Below are 17,782 nucleotides of genomic sequence, written 5' to 3'. Positions count from 1 at the left end.
TCCAACATCTTATTTCAAAACCAATGGTACTAATTATGTTGGTCTTCTCTTTGCTGCCAAAACAGCACTTACCATTGTAATGCCCTGTGTTTGTGCATACATTGTACATGATTTGATGTTTCAGGCTTTAAATCAGTGGGTCAGGGACAGTAACATAGGGACACTCCCAAGTAAAGGTTTCAGCCTATTCCCTTTCTGTCTGTCATAGCATAAAATTCTTTTTGTTCTCTTGTTTACAGAGCTCATTCTGCCGTGGTTAGGGATGGATAAGGAGCCTGATTGCCAAACACAACAAGCTTGTTTAATCTAATTTGTAATAAAAGCCCGTAAAATGTTAATGTTCTGTAGCAGCAGAGGTTTGTATTGCAGTAGGGGTAGAATTAACTTTCTTCTACAACTAGTTTGGGCAGTGGAGTTCCAGTACATCCTACAGGTGTACAGTTGGATTGAGATCAGGGCTTTGTGTTATTCAAACTAGTTCTTATACATCTGTACAAACCCATTCTGTATGGACCTTGCTTCGTGCATTGGGTGTATAAATTGTATAATTTAATGCCACTTGTGTTGGCTATGAGGGCTGTGGCTTAAATAGTCAACTCAACATGCAGAAGAAGCAGTGTCCAAAAACGCCTGGCCATATATTGTACTATCAGAAAGTAAAGCAAGTGTGTTTGTAGTCAAGCACCCTGCTAAATATCATATAAGAGGGTTGGTATCATAAGCTCATGAATGAATATTCAGTTGTAGCTAATTCATATTAACTATCGCTCTTTATAAATATTTATTCATTTGTTTTTTTTGTTTTACAGTGTATTTGCTGACGCCATGTTGTAAAAATGTTCTTTTTCCAGAATCATATTTATAAAACAACAGATCTAGAATGTGATCAAACCCCAGCAGCTTGAGGGATTCATGTGTAGAATGTGCTAAATGTTGACCTTGTCAGCTGGAGAGAAAGGAGCGATGATTCATGGACTGGAAAAAATAGTAGGTCTGTAATATTAGATTCATTTCTCAATAGTAAACTGAACATTTTATAATCAAGCCTTAAAAATGTCATTTTTTATCCATCTTACCTCACTTTTAATGCCTTTTTATTTCATACTTTTGGTTTAATGTTTTAACAGTATATGGCACAAGTATATTTATATTCCCTAACAGCATTCATTTTAGGCTATGCAAACGTCTAATGTTTAAAACGCTGAATAAAACTGCATAAAATGATGTGTTTCTGTCACATTTCCAGCCCAACTAACCATTACTTAATCAGCAGGTCCAATTAGTCAGATATTGTTATCTTACAATATTTTCCAATGGTTGTTACAGATGCTTATGCATTCTAGATAATCAGAACTTCACATATCCATTCATCTTCACAAATTCATGCAGATCCATATGTATAAGCATGTTTAAATATACATTGGAAAATGTTAATGCTTTGCATGAAAATCACTGACAAATTGCAATGGTTTTTACACCTATAATCAGCCAAATACAGAGAACATCTGAGGATTTAGAAGACAAATACAATACTATACAGGTATAAGATCCCTAACCCAGAAACCAGTTATGCAGAAAGCTCTGATTACAGAAAAGCCATCTGCCACAGACTCCATTTTACTAAAAAAAATTCCAAAAATTTGGAAAAAATGATTTCCCTTTTCTTTGTAAAAATAAAACAGTACCATTTACTTGAGCCTAACTAAGATATAATTAATCCTTATTGGAGGCAAAACAATCATATGAGTTGTTTATAATGTTGAAATTATTTTTTAGTAAATTTAAGGTATGGAGATCCACGCTGCTCAAAATTAAGTGCCAGTTCTGACAAAGCTGGTATGTTATTTGGAGCAAGTGTCCTTAAGGCTACTAAAAACATTAAAATAAACCAATAGCATTGTTTTGCCACCAACGTGGATTTATGCAGGACTATATTAAGGTAGCAGTGGGCCCAGGACAAAAATTTAATTTGTGGGGCCCACAGCCCAAAAACTGCTTGTGTGTGCCATACTCTTCCTGCCCTATGCTGCCTGTGTGTGTGCCATACTCTTCCTGCCCTATGCTGCCTGTGTGTGCCATACTCTTCCTGCCCTATGCTGCCTGTGTGTGCCATACTCTGCCTGCCTATGCTGCCTGTGTGTGCCATACTCTGCCTCCCCTATGCTGCCTGTGTGTGCCATACTCTGCCTGCCTTATGCTTCCTGTGTGTGCAATAATCTGCCTGCCTTATACTGCCTGTGTGTGCCATACTCTGCCTGCCTTATGCTTCCTGTGTGTGCAATAATCTGCCTGATTTATACTGCCTGTAAGTGCCATACTCTGCCTGATCTATGCTGCATGTGTGTGCCATACTCTGCCTGCCTTATGCTGCCTGTGGGAAGTGAACCTGGCAGGGGTTTGTTCTGGGAGTCTGTAAGCAGTTGGAAATAGTCATTATATGGTCCCTATGGTGAGTAATTATTTGCTGGGGGTTGCTGTATCCATGGGGGAGGAGGAAGCATATGGAATTAAGGGTATGTCTTAATATGACATAATATAATTCTTTCACATATGAATGAAGGGTGATATCCTTACAGTAAGCACCAACCATTTGGGTTTTTGCTCCGCAACCACCATTAATGTGGGTATGGTCTTAAAAGCTCTTGTGATAACATGGGTGTGGTTTGAAGTGGGTGTGGTTTAAAAAGGGGAGTTGTCAAAACGAGCTTCCATTATTGGCACTCCACCATGTAGGCCAGAAAAATTCTGGCCCTTGGTACCACAGAAGTTGGACAGCACTGATATAGTATATTGTTTGTATTAGAATTAAAATTTATCATATATATATATATAAGGGGTTAATGCTTTTATTTCCACAGTTGCACAATGCTGCACAACACTTTGTCACATTGGTCTTTATCTGTATTTATTATGGGTTTAAAAAATCCCTTTGCACAGTATATATAATGCAGCGTCAGAGGTTCACTGGGTTTAGTTCCCTATTCTTCCAGAAAGATATTTAAGGAACTCTGCAGTGATCTGTTTAGGCTGAAAGTTAAACTCCATGTGGAAACGGTAAGAACAGTTAACATGTTTAATTTTATTAACTATATATGTATTTATATATGTACATACATATTTTAGACATACATGTATATGGAATATACAGTAGATGTAGCTGTATTCATATTCCAGTAAAACTTATCAGCCTTTGATGAGATCTATTCTTAGATTAGATTATGTATAAAAAAATTACATCTTTTGGCTTCCTCTCAGATATGTAGGCTGAATATTCACACTGTTAGGAGTTGTTGCATATGGCAATTGTGGCTTAATGCGATTGTTTCTAATAAAGCTTACATTTAGATGGTTTTATTCCTGGCACAATGGTTTAGTGGTTCGCTTGCAGCTCTGGCATTAGATTTTATGGGTGCTAGGTTTTCTCCCAGTAAACTGTCTGAGTGTTTTAGGAGTGTTATAAGCTTACTGGGCGAGCTAGTGTCAGGGCTATATAAATACATGCTAATAAGTCATTTCTCAACACTCACTACTTATGCCCCCTATGCTTTCAGTTTTCAGTACTTTTTATTACTGATCTGTCACCAGTGAGAAAATGTTTGGGTAATAAATGGAGATGGTGTTAGTTTGAGAGGGCTGATTATGCTTAGAATTGGTTTATGATTGTAATTACAGTTGTTGTAAATCCTTGCTATGCACACCTATAGATTAGCAAAGTTCAAGGGCAGTGGAACACGGGGGGATAAATATTCACTATTGCGGGCGACTAATCTCCCCGACATGCCATCCCACTGGCAAGAATGTAAATCGCTGGTGGGATGGCATTAGGATTGCTTTGGTCGCCTGGAGTTTCGGAAAAAAACCCGAAGCGATGCGTATGCCATCCCTCCGCCAATTTACATTCTTGCTGGTGGGATGGCATGTCAGGGAGATTAGTCGCCCGCAATAGTGAAGATTTATCGTGAGCGACTTATCTCCCCGTGTGCCACTGCCCTAAGACATATAAGAGGTAATTTACTTTTCCCTGGGCAGAAGTGCAAGAGTAGGGACATTAATATTATTCAGGCAGCACTTCTCCCTGGGGAATGACAGCACTCTGCCATAGGGAAGGGTGGTCTCTAGTGATGAGGAAAAGCTGTCCCGATTTGCTTCACCAAAAAATTCGAGAAATGGCAAAAAATCAACGAAATATTTTTTTTGACTCCCATGCTCATTTTTTTAAGCGACCATGCCCATTTTGTCGCGACGCAACTTTTTTTTGACATGCAACAAATTTTTTTGGGGGGTGAATTTTCTCGGAAGTTCCGCGAAATGCGGAAATTCGCTGCGAATCTATGCCTGGCGAAAAAAAAATCACTCATCACTAATGGCCCCCATTTGGTAAGTTGAAGAAAATACAGTGTAACTATCTTGCTATAGGAGTTTAAGTGCTAAGATGAGTAGCTGTATTCCCAGAATGAGGGTCTGTTGAGTTGTTCAGCAATCACAAATATAATTGGTGTATACCTATAGAACCCAAGTAGTATTATTATGATAATATAAGTGTAAGGATAAACTGTTATTTTTACTGCAAGAGTCCTACTCTCAATGATATATCTTCTTAATAATGAAGGAATATTGGTTCCAAAAGAAAATCTGGTGCCCAATTTAACTATAAGTATCACAGAATTACTGGGAAATCACACTGTCACCTCTGTTTAAGTCGATATTCAGCTATGTAGCCTTTTTCCTATCTCAGTAGCATTTGGCAGTACAGAAACTGCCCCAGACCAGTCCAAGTTTCGTATTAAGATTTTATGGACAATATTAGGGTTAGTTTTTCCATACTTTTCAAAATACCTGTATATATTTAAGAAATATGAACAAAAGAATAATGCACATTTTGTCCATTTTCATATTTGCATTCTATTTTGAGAGGGCTATGGGAGTTGGAAGGTTCATGTGCATTAGTAGGTTTTTGTGTAGATTTTGGTATGTTGTTAATATGTAAGAATAGAAATAAAGGTCAGCCCCCAAAGCCTTTAAATCAAAATGAAAACTTGTTCTTTTACTGAACAGAGACATAAAAATAGCCAGTGAATAAATCACCCAACCAATTGCCACCCGGCTAGTAGATGCTGGCTACATGCCGACACATATGCAAAACCTGCCTCACTTTTCAAATGTAAATTGATTCTAATGTTCCCAGGAAAGGCTGTAGAAAGTGGAATGTACACTTAATCAGTTGTTATATTGTAATGGAAATGCTAGCGCAATTGTATTGCATAAACTGCACCAGAAACATGAAAAAAAATTAAAGGTCATTCAGAATTTATTACTTTAGTTTGCCTGCATTATGCACTGCAATATACAGAGCTTTATACAAACCCAGTTTTAGTGTAAAATTCAGTCACATAAGTCAAATCATAATCATTAGCAACGTGTGTCGGTGCCACCGTTACATTGTTCTTGTCAAATGACTAAAAACTTTCAAGTCAAGTAAAGATAATCTTGTATTACTTAAAGGAAAACTGTACCACCAGAAGGAATACTTAACCAACAGATAGTTTATATTATATTAAGTGACCTATTAAAGAATCTATCCTTTCCCTTGAGCCACCATTTAGTGATGGGCTGTGTGCTCCCTCAGAGATCACATGACCAGATATAATGCAGAACTCTGTCCATTAATTAGCTGATGGGGCCTAGCATGTATGTGTGCCTTGGCTTGTTTGTGTGCACTGTGAATCCTATGATCCCAGGAGGCGGCCCTTAATTCTTAAAATGGCAATTTTCTATTTAATATTACCTATACTACTACATACTACTAAAAAAGTATATTTTTATGAAAATGGTTTATTTAGATGTAGCAGGGTTTTACATATAAGTTTGTTTATGCAATACATCTTTATAGAGACCTACATTGTTTGGGGGTATAGTTTTCCATTAATAACATTTGACAAATTTGTCAAATGAGTTATGTCAACACATTAAAGTTCCACTAGAACTCCAAAAATATAAATCCTGTGGGAATGCTCAGATAAAACATATTGTCCACCAATTCCCCAGTCCAATTACCCATAGCAACCAATCAAAGATTTGCTTACATCTTTCGACCTGCAGTTGTAGTTTTATTAGCACCCATGTATATACAGTATGATTGTTTGGCTAAAGGAATGTTCTCGCTGTCTTTTTTTCTCTACATATACATTATACATTTATATTGTATTTATTTGAATAGGGTGGCTATTTATCTACACTATGGCAACTAACTATATACACATGTTCAAAATGAACCCGGAAGATACAGCTTAGTCTGAAATGCAGTCAGTCTATAGGTTTAATTAAAAGTTCTACTGGTTTTTAATTTGTTGCACTAAGCTATGCAGAACAGTGAAAATGAAAGTATTGCATTTGACACCTGATCCAACCTACTTTAATATATTTATATGGCCCTTCCCAATTAAACCCCCATTTTCCTCATAATCTGAAAATGTCAAATGTAGGCAGCAGATGGGTAAGGGTGGGGCTTATTTATATAATATAGACTCCAATAATCATATGGAATTTTTAAAGGCAGCCAAAGTCTAGAAATGAATTAAAACATAAACTTCTTCTTATGGTAGAAAGCTCAAATAGGATCTTTGAAAAACACATTACAACAGCTTCGTATAATATAGATTATGTTGCATGTATAATTGTGTTTCTCTTTATATGACAGCTGTTTAAATGGCACATTGGGCAAAATCAAGTGACAACCGTGATAATGTTGCTTGCCTTGATGAGCCTGGTACGGTGCAGTTTGATACCCAGTCGCTGAAATCTCTGCTACCTTCAAGTAAGTATTTGTACTAGATCTAGTTACAGTTAGGGGCCTAGGGAAACAAGGCAATTTTCTCTCTAGCACAATTATTTGTGTAAATTAGAAGGTCTTGTTTACTATCTGAGGTCTAAATACAAACAAATGAGAAGAGCTTGCACCGGCCAGGTAAGGAGACAAGCAGACAAGACATGGGAGTCCACCTTCTCACCCTGTGTTCATTTCAACTGGTCCAACACTGAACATCTAAAATGGAAAGGGAACCCTGTACTTACTGCCTTGTCAAGTCAGGTGTTATGTATTACCCTTCCTTATAGTGAAGTATAATGTGCTTAGGGTCTCAAAGTAGGCACATTCGGCTACTTTCTGCATATTACCCTTATATCCAAAGTAGGCACTTGGTTGTAATCTGAAACCCATTTTTGCACCTAGTGTTAAAGCTAATTATTAAATATTAAATATAATAGTTGAGTTCAGAAACAGATACATTAAGTTCAAATTTTTGTCTGAGTAAATCTCACATAACATTGCTGATTTAGAATAAGGCAAAAAAAAAAAAAAAATCTGAGGTCATATTCTGTTTGCTTCAAAGGGATTTTAAATGGGTTTAATAACAATAGTGTTACATTTTTACAGAGTCATCCAACTCTTTCTGGATACTAATACTTAACTAAGATTTTAGCATTCAGAGGCATTTGTATAATATCCCAGGTGCTGCCTCTCCTCCGAAAGTACCTAATACTACCCATTTTCCCCTCCTAAGCCCATCCTATATGCAGGTCAATTAATTGCACTGCAGGGGATCTTGATGAACTGGCAATCTAGAAAATAGTCCTGAATTAAAAAGGGTATAGATACAGCAAGGAAAGTGTAATTTTCAGTTATGAAGAAACACTGGCCAAGTTTGGATTGTTTACTCTAGAGAAAAGTCCCTTAGGCTGCTGGCAGACAAATCCATCCCACCGGCGAAAATGTAAATCGCTGGTGGCATGGCATACGCGGCGCCGCGATTTCCCCAAAATCACGGAAGTTGCCTTGAGAGGAAATCGGTTAGCATGACCGGTTTGGCAGTGGTTAAGTAATGGTGTGGGGTGGCATTTCTTTGGGGGCCCGCACAGCCCTCCATGTGCTCGCCAGAGGTAGCCTGACTGCCATTAGGTACCGAGATGAGATCCTCAGACCCCTTGTGAGACCATATGCTGGTGCGGTTGGCCCTGGGTTCCTCCTAATGCAAGACATTGCTAGACCTCATGTGGCTGGAGTGTGTCAGCAGTTCCTGCAAGACGAAGGCATTGATGCTATGGACTGGCCCGCCTGTTCCCCAGACCTGAATCCAATTGAGCCCATCTGGGACATCATGTCTCGCTCCATCCACCAACGCCACGTTGCACCACAGACTGTCCAGGAGTTGGTGGATGCTTTAGTCCAGGTCTGGGAGGAGATCTCTCAGGGGACCGAAATGTAACGTTGGCTGTTCATGCGTTTTTAATACACAATTAATCTTTTTGGAATATAACTCGGTGTTGCTGGTCTTTTTTTTGGATATATATATATATATATACACATATATATAAAGACAGGCTTCTTGTTTTGAGTTATTTTATATAAAATTTTCATTAACAGCTGTTTGCAGAGACTATTGTTCATTATGCAATTCAAATAAACTTGCAATCATTTCCTAGGTACAGCTTTAACATGCATTCAACGAAGACTGAAGTTATTTGGCCTTGCCCTTGTGGTACTATATGTCATTGTCCTGAGCATTCTATTTCTTGTTATTGGATTCAAAGGTAAACAATTGCTTTCAATTATACTTCTGTTAGTAGTGGTATAAGAACTGTAGAATTGTAAGACAATCTAAAAGTCAGGAAAAACAAGGGTCAAAACCATGGGGAGTCAGCACAAGGGACAGGACCAAGGAAGCAAGAAGCAGGGAACAACAATAGCAGGAATCAGAGTAATGCCGGGCCAAGCCAGCCAGGTGCCCTAGGTGCCTCTTCTGCCTACCCCTAGTTACTGCCCTGAATCAGAGCACCTAGGAGCAAGCTAGCTTGAACTATAGCTGGCAGTGAGTGAGGGCAGATCAGGGTATTTTACAGGCACACTGAGCACCTATGTCCAGATTAAAAGTGGATGAATCAAGCCATGCCTACTTAAACTGCAACTATACCAAAAGGATTGAATTAGAATCTTAGTACTCTGCTCATATTGTTTAGAGACCATACAGGCTTGCAGGTTACTGGTTCAAATCGAGGTAGGGTGATATACCTAAATGCTACTAAAACAAGTCATGCCTTAGTGAAGGCAAAAAGTGTGCATATATATATATATATGTCTTAAAATATGCCTATATTTTGTAGTTCAGAATTCAAATTATGAAAAAGACATTCAGGAATTGGCTGAAAAGCAGGAAGGAGATATTAATGCACAGACGACTCATGAATCTGCTACTATTCTCAAGCAGTTTGGCCAGAACCTGTCGGCTTTCAGATCTGAGCTTTCCACGAACACCCAGAATCTGCAGAAGTTAAGGCAAAACTTGCAGGATAACAACTTGCTCTTTAATGAAATGCAGAAAACCGTGGAACAGTTAACAGCAACACTTGAAGAATTAAAGAGTAAAGTAGACTATGCAAATTCAACATCCTTGGAAAACCTGTACATGTTGCAAGAGGTAAGGGGCATTAGTATTCTATGGGTTTATGTAGCAACATGAGCAAAAATTTCCCTCAATCAATAAAACACAACAGCCAACTGGCAGTTATCTTTTACTGGCAGAGTGAAGTTCAGATAATGTCAACAAGTGCCTGGGTGGTTGCTATGGATTCCTGGGTTGAATTAAACCTCAACAGTACAAATGCTTCGATTTTCTTAAAGAAAAGCTGTACCCCCAGAACGAATACTTAACCAACAAATTTATATTATGTTAAGTGACCTATTAAACTGGAATATATATTAGTAAATATTGGCCTTTACATCCTTTCCCTTGAGCCGCCATTTAGTGATGGGCTGTGTGCTCCCTCAGAGATCACATGACAGGAAATAATGCAGCTCTAACTGTAACAGGAAGTAGTGTGGGAACAAAAGGCAGAACTCATTGGCTGATGGGGCCTAGCATGTAAGTGTGCCTTGGCTTGTTTGTGTGCACTGTGAATCATATGATCCCAGGGGGCGGCCCTTAATTCTTAAAATGGCAATTTTCTATTTAGTAGTACCCAATAGCACATACTACTAAAAAAGTAGATTCTTTTATTTATTTTGATGAAGCAGGGTTTTACATATGAGCCTGTTTATGCAATATATCTTTATAGAGACCTACATTGTTCAGGGGTATAGTTTTTCTTTAAGTAAGATTACCATCATCATGAAAACGTTGTGCCAAAACCGATCATTTGTTGCTGATGAGGAATCCACTTAATGGTTGCTATTTATAAATCTGGGAAGTGAATCTCACAACAAATTACCCAATGGGGACATTTCTTTAACCTTTCAACATGTGACATTTCGAGTGCCCCATATTCTTCAGTCACAGTTGCAATAAACATACTAGCAGTACGAGCAATGCTGTTGCCACATTCAAAACATTACTGTTTACACTGAGTGCCATCAAATGATTATGGATAATAGCATTTCAGAATACACTCATAGCTTGTTAAATGGTATTGTACAAATGATATTTACTATTGTATCTATTATGGGAAGAATAGTGAAGCCAAGGTTAATTTCTCCCCCTTGCTAATCGGATAATGTGCAAGAAGTACTTAAACACTGCTTGCATACAAAGTGAGGAGATAAAGTAGCACATCGCTGTTATCTTCCTACTTTGTTTTGGACAAATGTGCACATGTTTCAGCCGGAATGGCTTTGTTTCCTGTATTTGCATAATTTCCTCAAGCTGTTGGGGGCCTTAAATGCCAGGAACCAGTGGGGAGTTGACAAATTGTGGTTGAAAAAAACAATAGATGAGTAAGTGAATCATGACTGTATTATGTAATGAACCAGCTGGATCCCTGACTCAGAGGACTACGTACAGTAAATATCCTGCACACGCTGGCCTCATTTCCCTTACATTCTTTTTTCCTTTACATTAAAGTCAGTCATTTGATTCTATTTAGGTAAGTGACATGGCCCCTATTTCTCCATTGCTCATTTACGTTTCAGACACTTCAGTGACCCTCTGGTTTAACTGTCATGCTGACTGCACAGCTATAGAGTTGAGCACCGTGTCTCCTAGGGCCAGAGTGTCTGTAAAAGACACTTTACTTTTAATGATGCAATAAAAAATGGAGCAAGGTGGCATGGGAAAACGTGAATGATTTACATCCTTCCTTGGTGCAATTCCTAGGTTCCAGCCAAGGTACTGTACTTGTCACTCTGATCCATTGGGGCTAGTGAATAACTTGCCTGCGTCCCTCTGCTATTTGTTCCATACCAATTATTTTCTATGGCTTGGAGGCCACAACACAGATCTTTTCACTGCCGTCTTAAATTATTTTTGCTTTTTTAAAACTCTTTCACAAAACAATTGGATTCTAGTTTTTGAGCTCTCACTGCTTCTTATGTACTGTACATTCAGTACCAAAGCAGTGTACGGGACCAATGATCTGAGAACACCTTTTCCGGGCCATTTTTGTTGGTGTAAGTATTTTCACACTGGCTTTCCCTGGTTTAGAATTGCTGCAGGTCTGGGCACTTTGTTACATTTGGCAGAATTGTATTGCACATCATTCAAAGGTGCAAGGTAGGAAGCAACAGAGGATGCAGGTTATTATGGGGCCCTGCCCTTACTGCATGCCATAGAGCTGGTCTGTGCCCCCTGGCTCTGAGGTCTGCACCTAGCACCAGATTTCTTTTTCCGGCACAAGATACAGACTACAGCCACACAGGGGAAGAAAGAAGCCCAAAACATAATGTACAGTATCTCTATCTTACTACTTCAGCTTTAGTTCTCCTTTAAGCATAAGCATAGGGAAGAAGTGCTGAATGAGCATTATAAGGTACATTCTTATGCCTCCTAGTGCTCTGCACTTCTTCCCTGTGCTTATGCTTAAAGGAGAACTAATGCTAAAGTAGTAAGATAGAGATACTGTACATTATGTTTTGGGTTTCTGTACCAGCCCAAGGCACCCACAGGCCTTTAGCAGGAAAGATCTGTGCCCCTAAAGATGCCCCAGTAGCCCCCCATCTTCTTTTCTGCTGATTCCCTGCACTTGCTCTGTGCTGCTGTCACTTACTGAGCTTAGGGGCTGACACACAATATACAGAAAATATAAATCTAACAGTATAAGGCTGATTAGTAATTCATTCAGATTCATTGCATGGCAGCTCTGAAACCAGTGCGATCAGCATCAGAATTTATTAATCAAACTTCTGCTTATATGACAGACAAACCTCATTTTCTGCTGGATAATTTGCAAAGACCCCTAAGCTCAGCTTCTCAACAGCTGCTCAGAGCCCACTGAATATGTGCACTGTCCCGGAGAGTTCTAACAGATCCAAGATGGATATCATTGCTATTATAGAGATGCTGAAACTTTAGTCAGTTTAGTATATAAAATATGGTATTTCTTGCCATATACAATTCTAGGGTTTAGCTATCCTTAAGATTTATAAGAAATTAAAACTAATGGAATTTTGTTGAAAAACAGGATAGAAAAATGTTGTCTTCTCATTATTTTTTTTTTTTAAAGGAAATTACACAACGGAGATCCTTCTTTCATAACACTTCTACAGAGATTGCAGGAGTGAGGCAGGAGTGTATGACTTTGGAAAAGGAAATGAAAGAAGAAGTAAAGACGTTAAATAAAATCACTAATGACCTAAGGTTAAAAGATTGGGAAAAAGCCTTTATTTTGAATAATTTAACTTCAATTCAAGGTGAAGTATTTAAAACATATTTTCTGGGCTTATTACTACTGCTGTGGGCATTTTCAAGCCTTGATCCAGGCATAGTGCTGCTAGAAGGTGGTTTTCATGCTTAGACTTAAGGTGGCCATACACCTTCAGATCCGCTCGCTTGGCGATGTCGCCAAGTGAGCGGATCTTCTCCCAATATCCCCACTTACAGGTGGGTGATATCGGGCGAATCCAGGTTAATTCATTGGTTGGCCAAACGTTTGGGGCCAAACGATTGAATTTAGAAAGGCGGGCATAGGAGAAGTCTGATTGGGTCCCCGATCCGACCAAATTTTTTAACCTGCCCGATTGATATCTGCCCGCTTTCAGGCCAGATATCGGTCGGGCAGGCCCGTTGTTGGTGCCCCTACACAGGCCGATTAGCTGCTGAATCGGTCTAAGGGACCGATATCGGAAGCTAGAATTGCCCCAGGTATGGCCACCTTTAAAGTATAGTTTGCACTCAAGAACAATTAGATCAGGTTTGCTATTATAAACTGTATTAATGCAGGCATGTTGTGTATGAAATAATCTATTTAAACTGAATATTTCACTTTTTTATTAGATCTGTGTGGTTCTGCCTGCATAGAACAATTGTTACCTTCTTCTATAATAATGGGGTGATGTATTTTTCACCCTTTTATTTATGATGGCCTTGGTATGTTTGCACCGGCTCCTTGTTGCTGATTGGTAGAGTGACCTATATTGACACACAAGTCATGTTTTTATCAGTGTTTTGCTGAATTCTGTTTTTAAATTTCTTTGTGCTCCTCTTCATGCTTTTAAGTTGGCCATTCACAAGTAGATTCAAGCTGCAGATTTAAGATGGTCCTTCAGACAGATTTGGCACCCCCAACTGAAATCTGTCCTAAAATCGAATCAGGGACTGCATCGCCTCATTGATTACTCCAATATAGCCAAATTTAGGTGGACATGTATGTCATGTGGTCAGTGTATGGCCATCTTTAGGAAGTCTGGGAATCTGTCTCAGGATGTAAATAAGACAAAAGACGGCTCATTTACATCCTCAAGTGCAGTGAGCAAAGTGCAATTTTGGGACCATTCCTAATTTTCCACCATAATGCAGTGTTTTTTATCAGAATCTGACACAAATGCGGCCAATGCGTCAAAATTAACAGAACTCCATTGATTAAAAGTACTTATATTAAAATGTGCCCCTTGTCCTCTGTACAGTTGGGCTCACAGTCATTGCCTTCCTGTTCCGAATCAAGCACTGCTGCTCCAGTTAATATAGAGGAACCCTGGAGCTTCTGCCACCCCCATACCAGGTAGCTCCTGGGTTCCCTGCAGCAAGCGGCCCACTGTGCTTGCATGTAAAAAATATGGCACGCATCAACTTGCACCACCCAACACCAGAAATTATTCCACAACTGCATCAGATTAAAAACGAAGTGTAGGTGCAATTATGCCAAACATTTTTAAAGTCTGGAGCAGTCCAGGAGCACATTTTGACACAAGTGACTTTCATAAAAGGGTTTTATGTGCAACTGACTGCTGGGATACATGTGAGAACACAAGCTGCACTTGTGGTCATTAATGACCTCTATATACTGTATAGATAAGCAAATTGTGCAAATGAATTGAGTGCGTGGCAAATGGTTACTGTAAGGAGTACATATGGTTTATGTCTTCTAATAAATGACACAGTTTGCTTGGTTGGGCGTCAGGGAACTAACTTACACTGGGCTATTTCACACTAGGCAGTAACCCATAAAAACTAATCAGCAACTACCTTTGAACACTGTATTGAAAAGTAGAAATTAAAATAAGGTCCTTGATTAGCTGCTATAGGTTACTGCACCGTGGAAATATTGCTATTAATATAATATGAGCCACAAATCATTAAAACTGTTAAAAATCTCATAAATAGTAATACTGAATAAATTGTATGTTTTACTGCAGGTCCTCCTGGTCCAAAGGGAGAAAAGGGAGACACAGGTGTGAAAGGAGATACAGGAGTGTCAGGATTTCAAGGAATAAGAGGTGTGTGATCCTATGTATTTCATAAGTACCATATACTAAATGTATAAGTCAGGGGTCCCCATTTAAATGGGGAGGGTTCGGGAGCAACACAACCATAAAAAACAGTTCCAGGGGTGCCAAATAAGAGCTATGATTGGCTAGCCCCTATGTGGACTGGCAGCATAGATGAGATTCTGTTTGGCATAACACTGGGTTTTTATGTAACCAAAACTTGCCTCCAATACATATTATATGCATAATATAACCTATAATAAATGTTCCTATTTAATGGATTTATTGAGGAGTTCACCTACATGACACACACACAGAGTAGATTATAATAGTAAATAGTCTGTAGCGTTCAGAGATGCAGGTCTCACACTGCATTCGTTTTTAGACATGTAGCCATGCCCTGAAACTGGTTACTAGTCATTCATGCATTACTGATATTAGTCTGTATTAATATATCACTCTGAATGTGAATGTACCTACATTATATGAATGAATATACATGTACATTATAGGATTTAAATGCAGGAAGCTCTATTAACTGGTGTGTTACCTTTGCTGGGACTTCAGACAGAATTCCTCATTAAAAATGGTTTTATTGGAGTACCATGAAAAATTGTCTTATGTTTTTGATCAGTGGTTCTCAACCTTCCTAATGCCGTGACCCTTTAATACAGTTCCTCATGTTGTGGTGACCCCCAACCATAGAGGAGCAGTGTCTCGGTTCCTAAGACCATCAGAAATATGCATTTTCCGATGATCTTAGGCTGAAAGGGTTGTTCGCCCCCCAAAGAGGTCCTGACCCACATGTTGATAACCACTGCTTTTGATGTTCAGAGGCACTTTCACCATATTGGTGCTCCAACTGAAGCCTATTCAAACATAAGAAAACTTTATTAATACAAAACATTAAAAGTATGAGTTATTCTGGGCTCTAAATTTTGGTATAAGGAATACAAAATATTAGAAAAGTCAAAACATTTACAATTAAGTTGTCTACAGACAATTCCATAGCACATCACATTGTATTCACTTTTCATGCCAAGTGGGTATCTAATAGCAAGAGTAAAGATTCATTTGGTTTCATGAAATAATAATTTCTTAGTTAATTCACCTCCCCTCCTGCCCAGAGTAACTCTCTCAATTTCCTGAACCATAAAGAAATTTAAGTTGGAAGAAGAACATTCTAAAAAATGTTTTGCTACATTAGTTTGAGACTTACAGTACATCTTATGTTGTTAATGTGTTCTCATGCTCTTTCTTTCAGGGCTCTGCCTATATACTGGTTTCCCATGTTTTTATAGGAAATTAAATAGATTGCATTAGGGGTTTGGGGTTTGCATCTTTTTGATTTATTATGCCTTTTTTTCCGCAATTCCAAATCTGAAAACTCTCCAGCTAAAGTCTGTCGAAGTCATGTAGAAGTCAAACTTTTGGAGTTTGGATTTTTGATGCTGGTTTTTGATCGACTATTCGAAAAAGTTGCGGTTATCGCAGGACAAGTCAAAATAGTTGTGCCTTATACAACATTTCTGCAAATTTTTCCTGCACGTGCTTTTTCTCTTTGGAGTAAATCTGCCACTATGTGTGTTACAATTAATGTATCCCCTTCCTTAATATATTCACAAGTAATATACCTACAGGCGCCACATTGAAAGGGACCCTTGAAATGATATATGTTATCTATGTTTTTAGGATTTCCTGGCTCTAAAGGGGAAAAAGGTCAAAATGGATATTTAGGTTCAAAAGGAGCTCCTGGAATTCCAGGTAAAGTAGTATAAAGCAGTCCTTATATTGCCCTAATATTCATAAATGAGACCCATGGTGTCCATTTGTATCTGCTGTTTTGTACTAATGATATAAATACATCCAGCATAAAGGGACAGCCATGCTAAATCCATTTAAGCCTACAGTTCTGTATCTATTAATGGATTATTATTATTATAAATGTTAATATAGCTTTTATTTCTCTATGGAAAACCGCTTATGCAAGTATTGCTTTTTTTTTTTATTAAAAATCATATAAAACTATGCCATTAATAAATAAAAGGATAATAAAACATACACCTTTCAGTCTTCTGATTGTAGAATATTTGCAGCTATTCCTTGCCTTTGCTACTGCAAAGTATTGCCAAAAAGCCTTTTGTGAAATCACTAACACATGTTCTGCAACCCGTGTGCATGACAAGGATGAAGTTAATTATTTTTTTTCATGATAACTTGGGTTGATTTTTAGTGTCACTTTTCCCCCTGTACACTGCTGGCTGTTTCCTCTGCTTCTCTCAGAGCCATCATTTTTTCATTCCGTCCACATCCACTTCCATTACTTGTCTGCAACCTTTCTATCTTGCTGCTCCTCTGGAATTCTATCCTTGAATTCGTCTGTAGGGAACCTGCTCTTAAACTCTTCAAAAGAAAAACCTTTTAGTACTACAGGTATAGGACCTGTTATCCAGAATGCTCGGGACCAAGGATATTCTGGATAACGGATCTTTCTGTAATTTAGATCTCCATATCTTAAGTCTACTAAAAAAATCAATAAAACACTAATTAAATCCAACAGGACTATTTTGCATCCAATAAGGATTAATTATATCTTAGTTGGGATCAATTACAAGGTACTGTTTTATTATTACAGAGAAAAGGGAAATCAGTTTTAAAATTCTGAATTTTTTGATTAAAATGGAGTCTATGGGAGATGGGCTTTCCATAATTCGGAGCTTTCTGGATAACGGGTTTCCGGATAAGAGATCCCATACCTGTAGAACCTTTGTGCACTTTGCTTCCCAATATGTGCCTGTATGTTATCCAACTTTTTGGATTGTAAGCTCTATGAGGCAGAGAACTCCTTTCTACTGAGTCTCTTACCACATGGCTCTTAATCTCTGTATATTTATACTTACTATACTTTTCTACATTCTACAACTGTACAGCATATTCATGTGGTGCTTTACAAATAAAGTTATACACACATACATACACACACATAAAAGTATTTCTAATTACTGAAACTTAATACAGTAACTAATTCCAATGCATAGCTAGTAAACTGAGTTTTTCTTTTTTTAAAAATACCTGACAAAAAAAAGATAACATTCT

At 38.2% G+C, this 17,782-nt stretch overlaps 1 protein-coding gene across 1 annotated transcript in view; it reads left to right on the top strand.

Annotated features, from left to right (window-relative positions):
* Positions 1–2,964: 2,964 nt before the first annotated feature.
* msr1 (macrophage scavenger receptor 1) overlaps positions 2,965–17,782 on the top strand; it is a 30,791-nt gene continuing 15,973 nt past the window's right edge. Inside the window, exons 1-7 of the mRNA XM_012955668.3 lie at positions 2,965–3,054; positions 6,698–6,814; positions 8,479–8,586; positions 9,157–9,470; positions 12,487–12,673; positions 14,615–14,695; positions 16,379–16,450. Coding sequence (XP_012811122.2) covers positions 6,706–6,814; positions 8,479–8,586; positions 9,157–9,470; positions 12,487–12,673; positions 14,615–14,695; positions 16,379–16,450 — 871 coding nt within the window. The 5' untranslated portion in view covers positions 2,965–3,054; positions 6,698–6,705. The remainder of the gene's footprint in view (positions 3,055–6,697; positions 6,815–8,478; positions 8,587–9,156; positions 9,471–12,486; positions 12,674–14,614; positions 14,696–16,378; positions 16,451–17,782) is intronic.

This window comes from Xenopus tropicalis, chromosome 1, assembly GCF_000004195.4.
Source record: "Xenopus tropicalis strain Nigerian chromosome 1, UCB_Xtro_10.0, whole genome shotgun sequence".
NCBI classification, from domain to species: domain Eukaryota; kingdom Metazoa; phylum Chordata; class Amphibia; order Anura; family Pipidae; genus Xenopus; species Xenopus tropicalis.
This window is presented reverse-complemented; position numbering and strand designations above follow the sequence as displayed.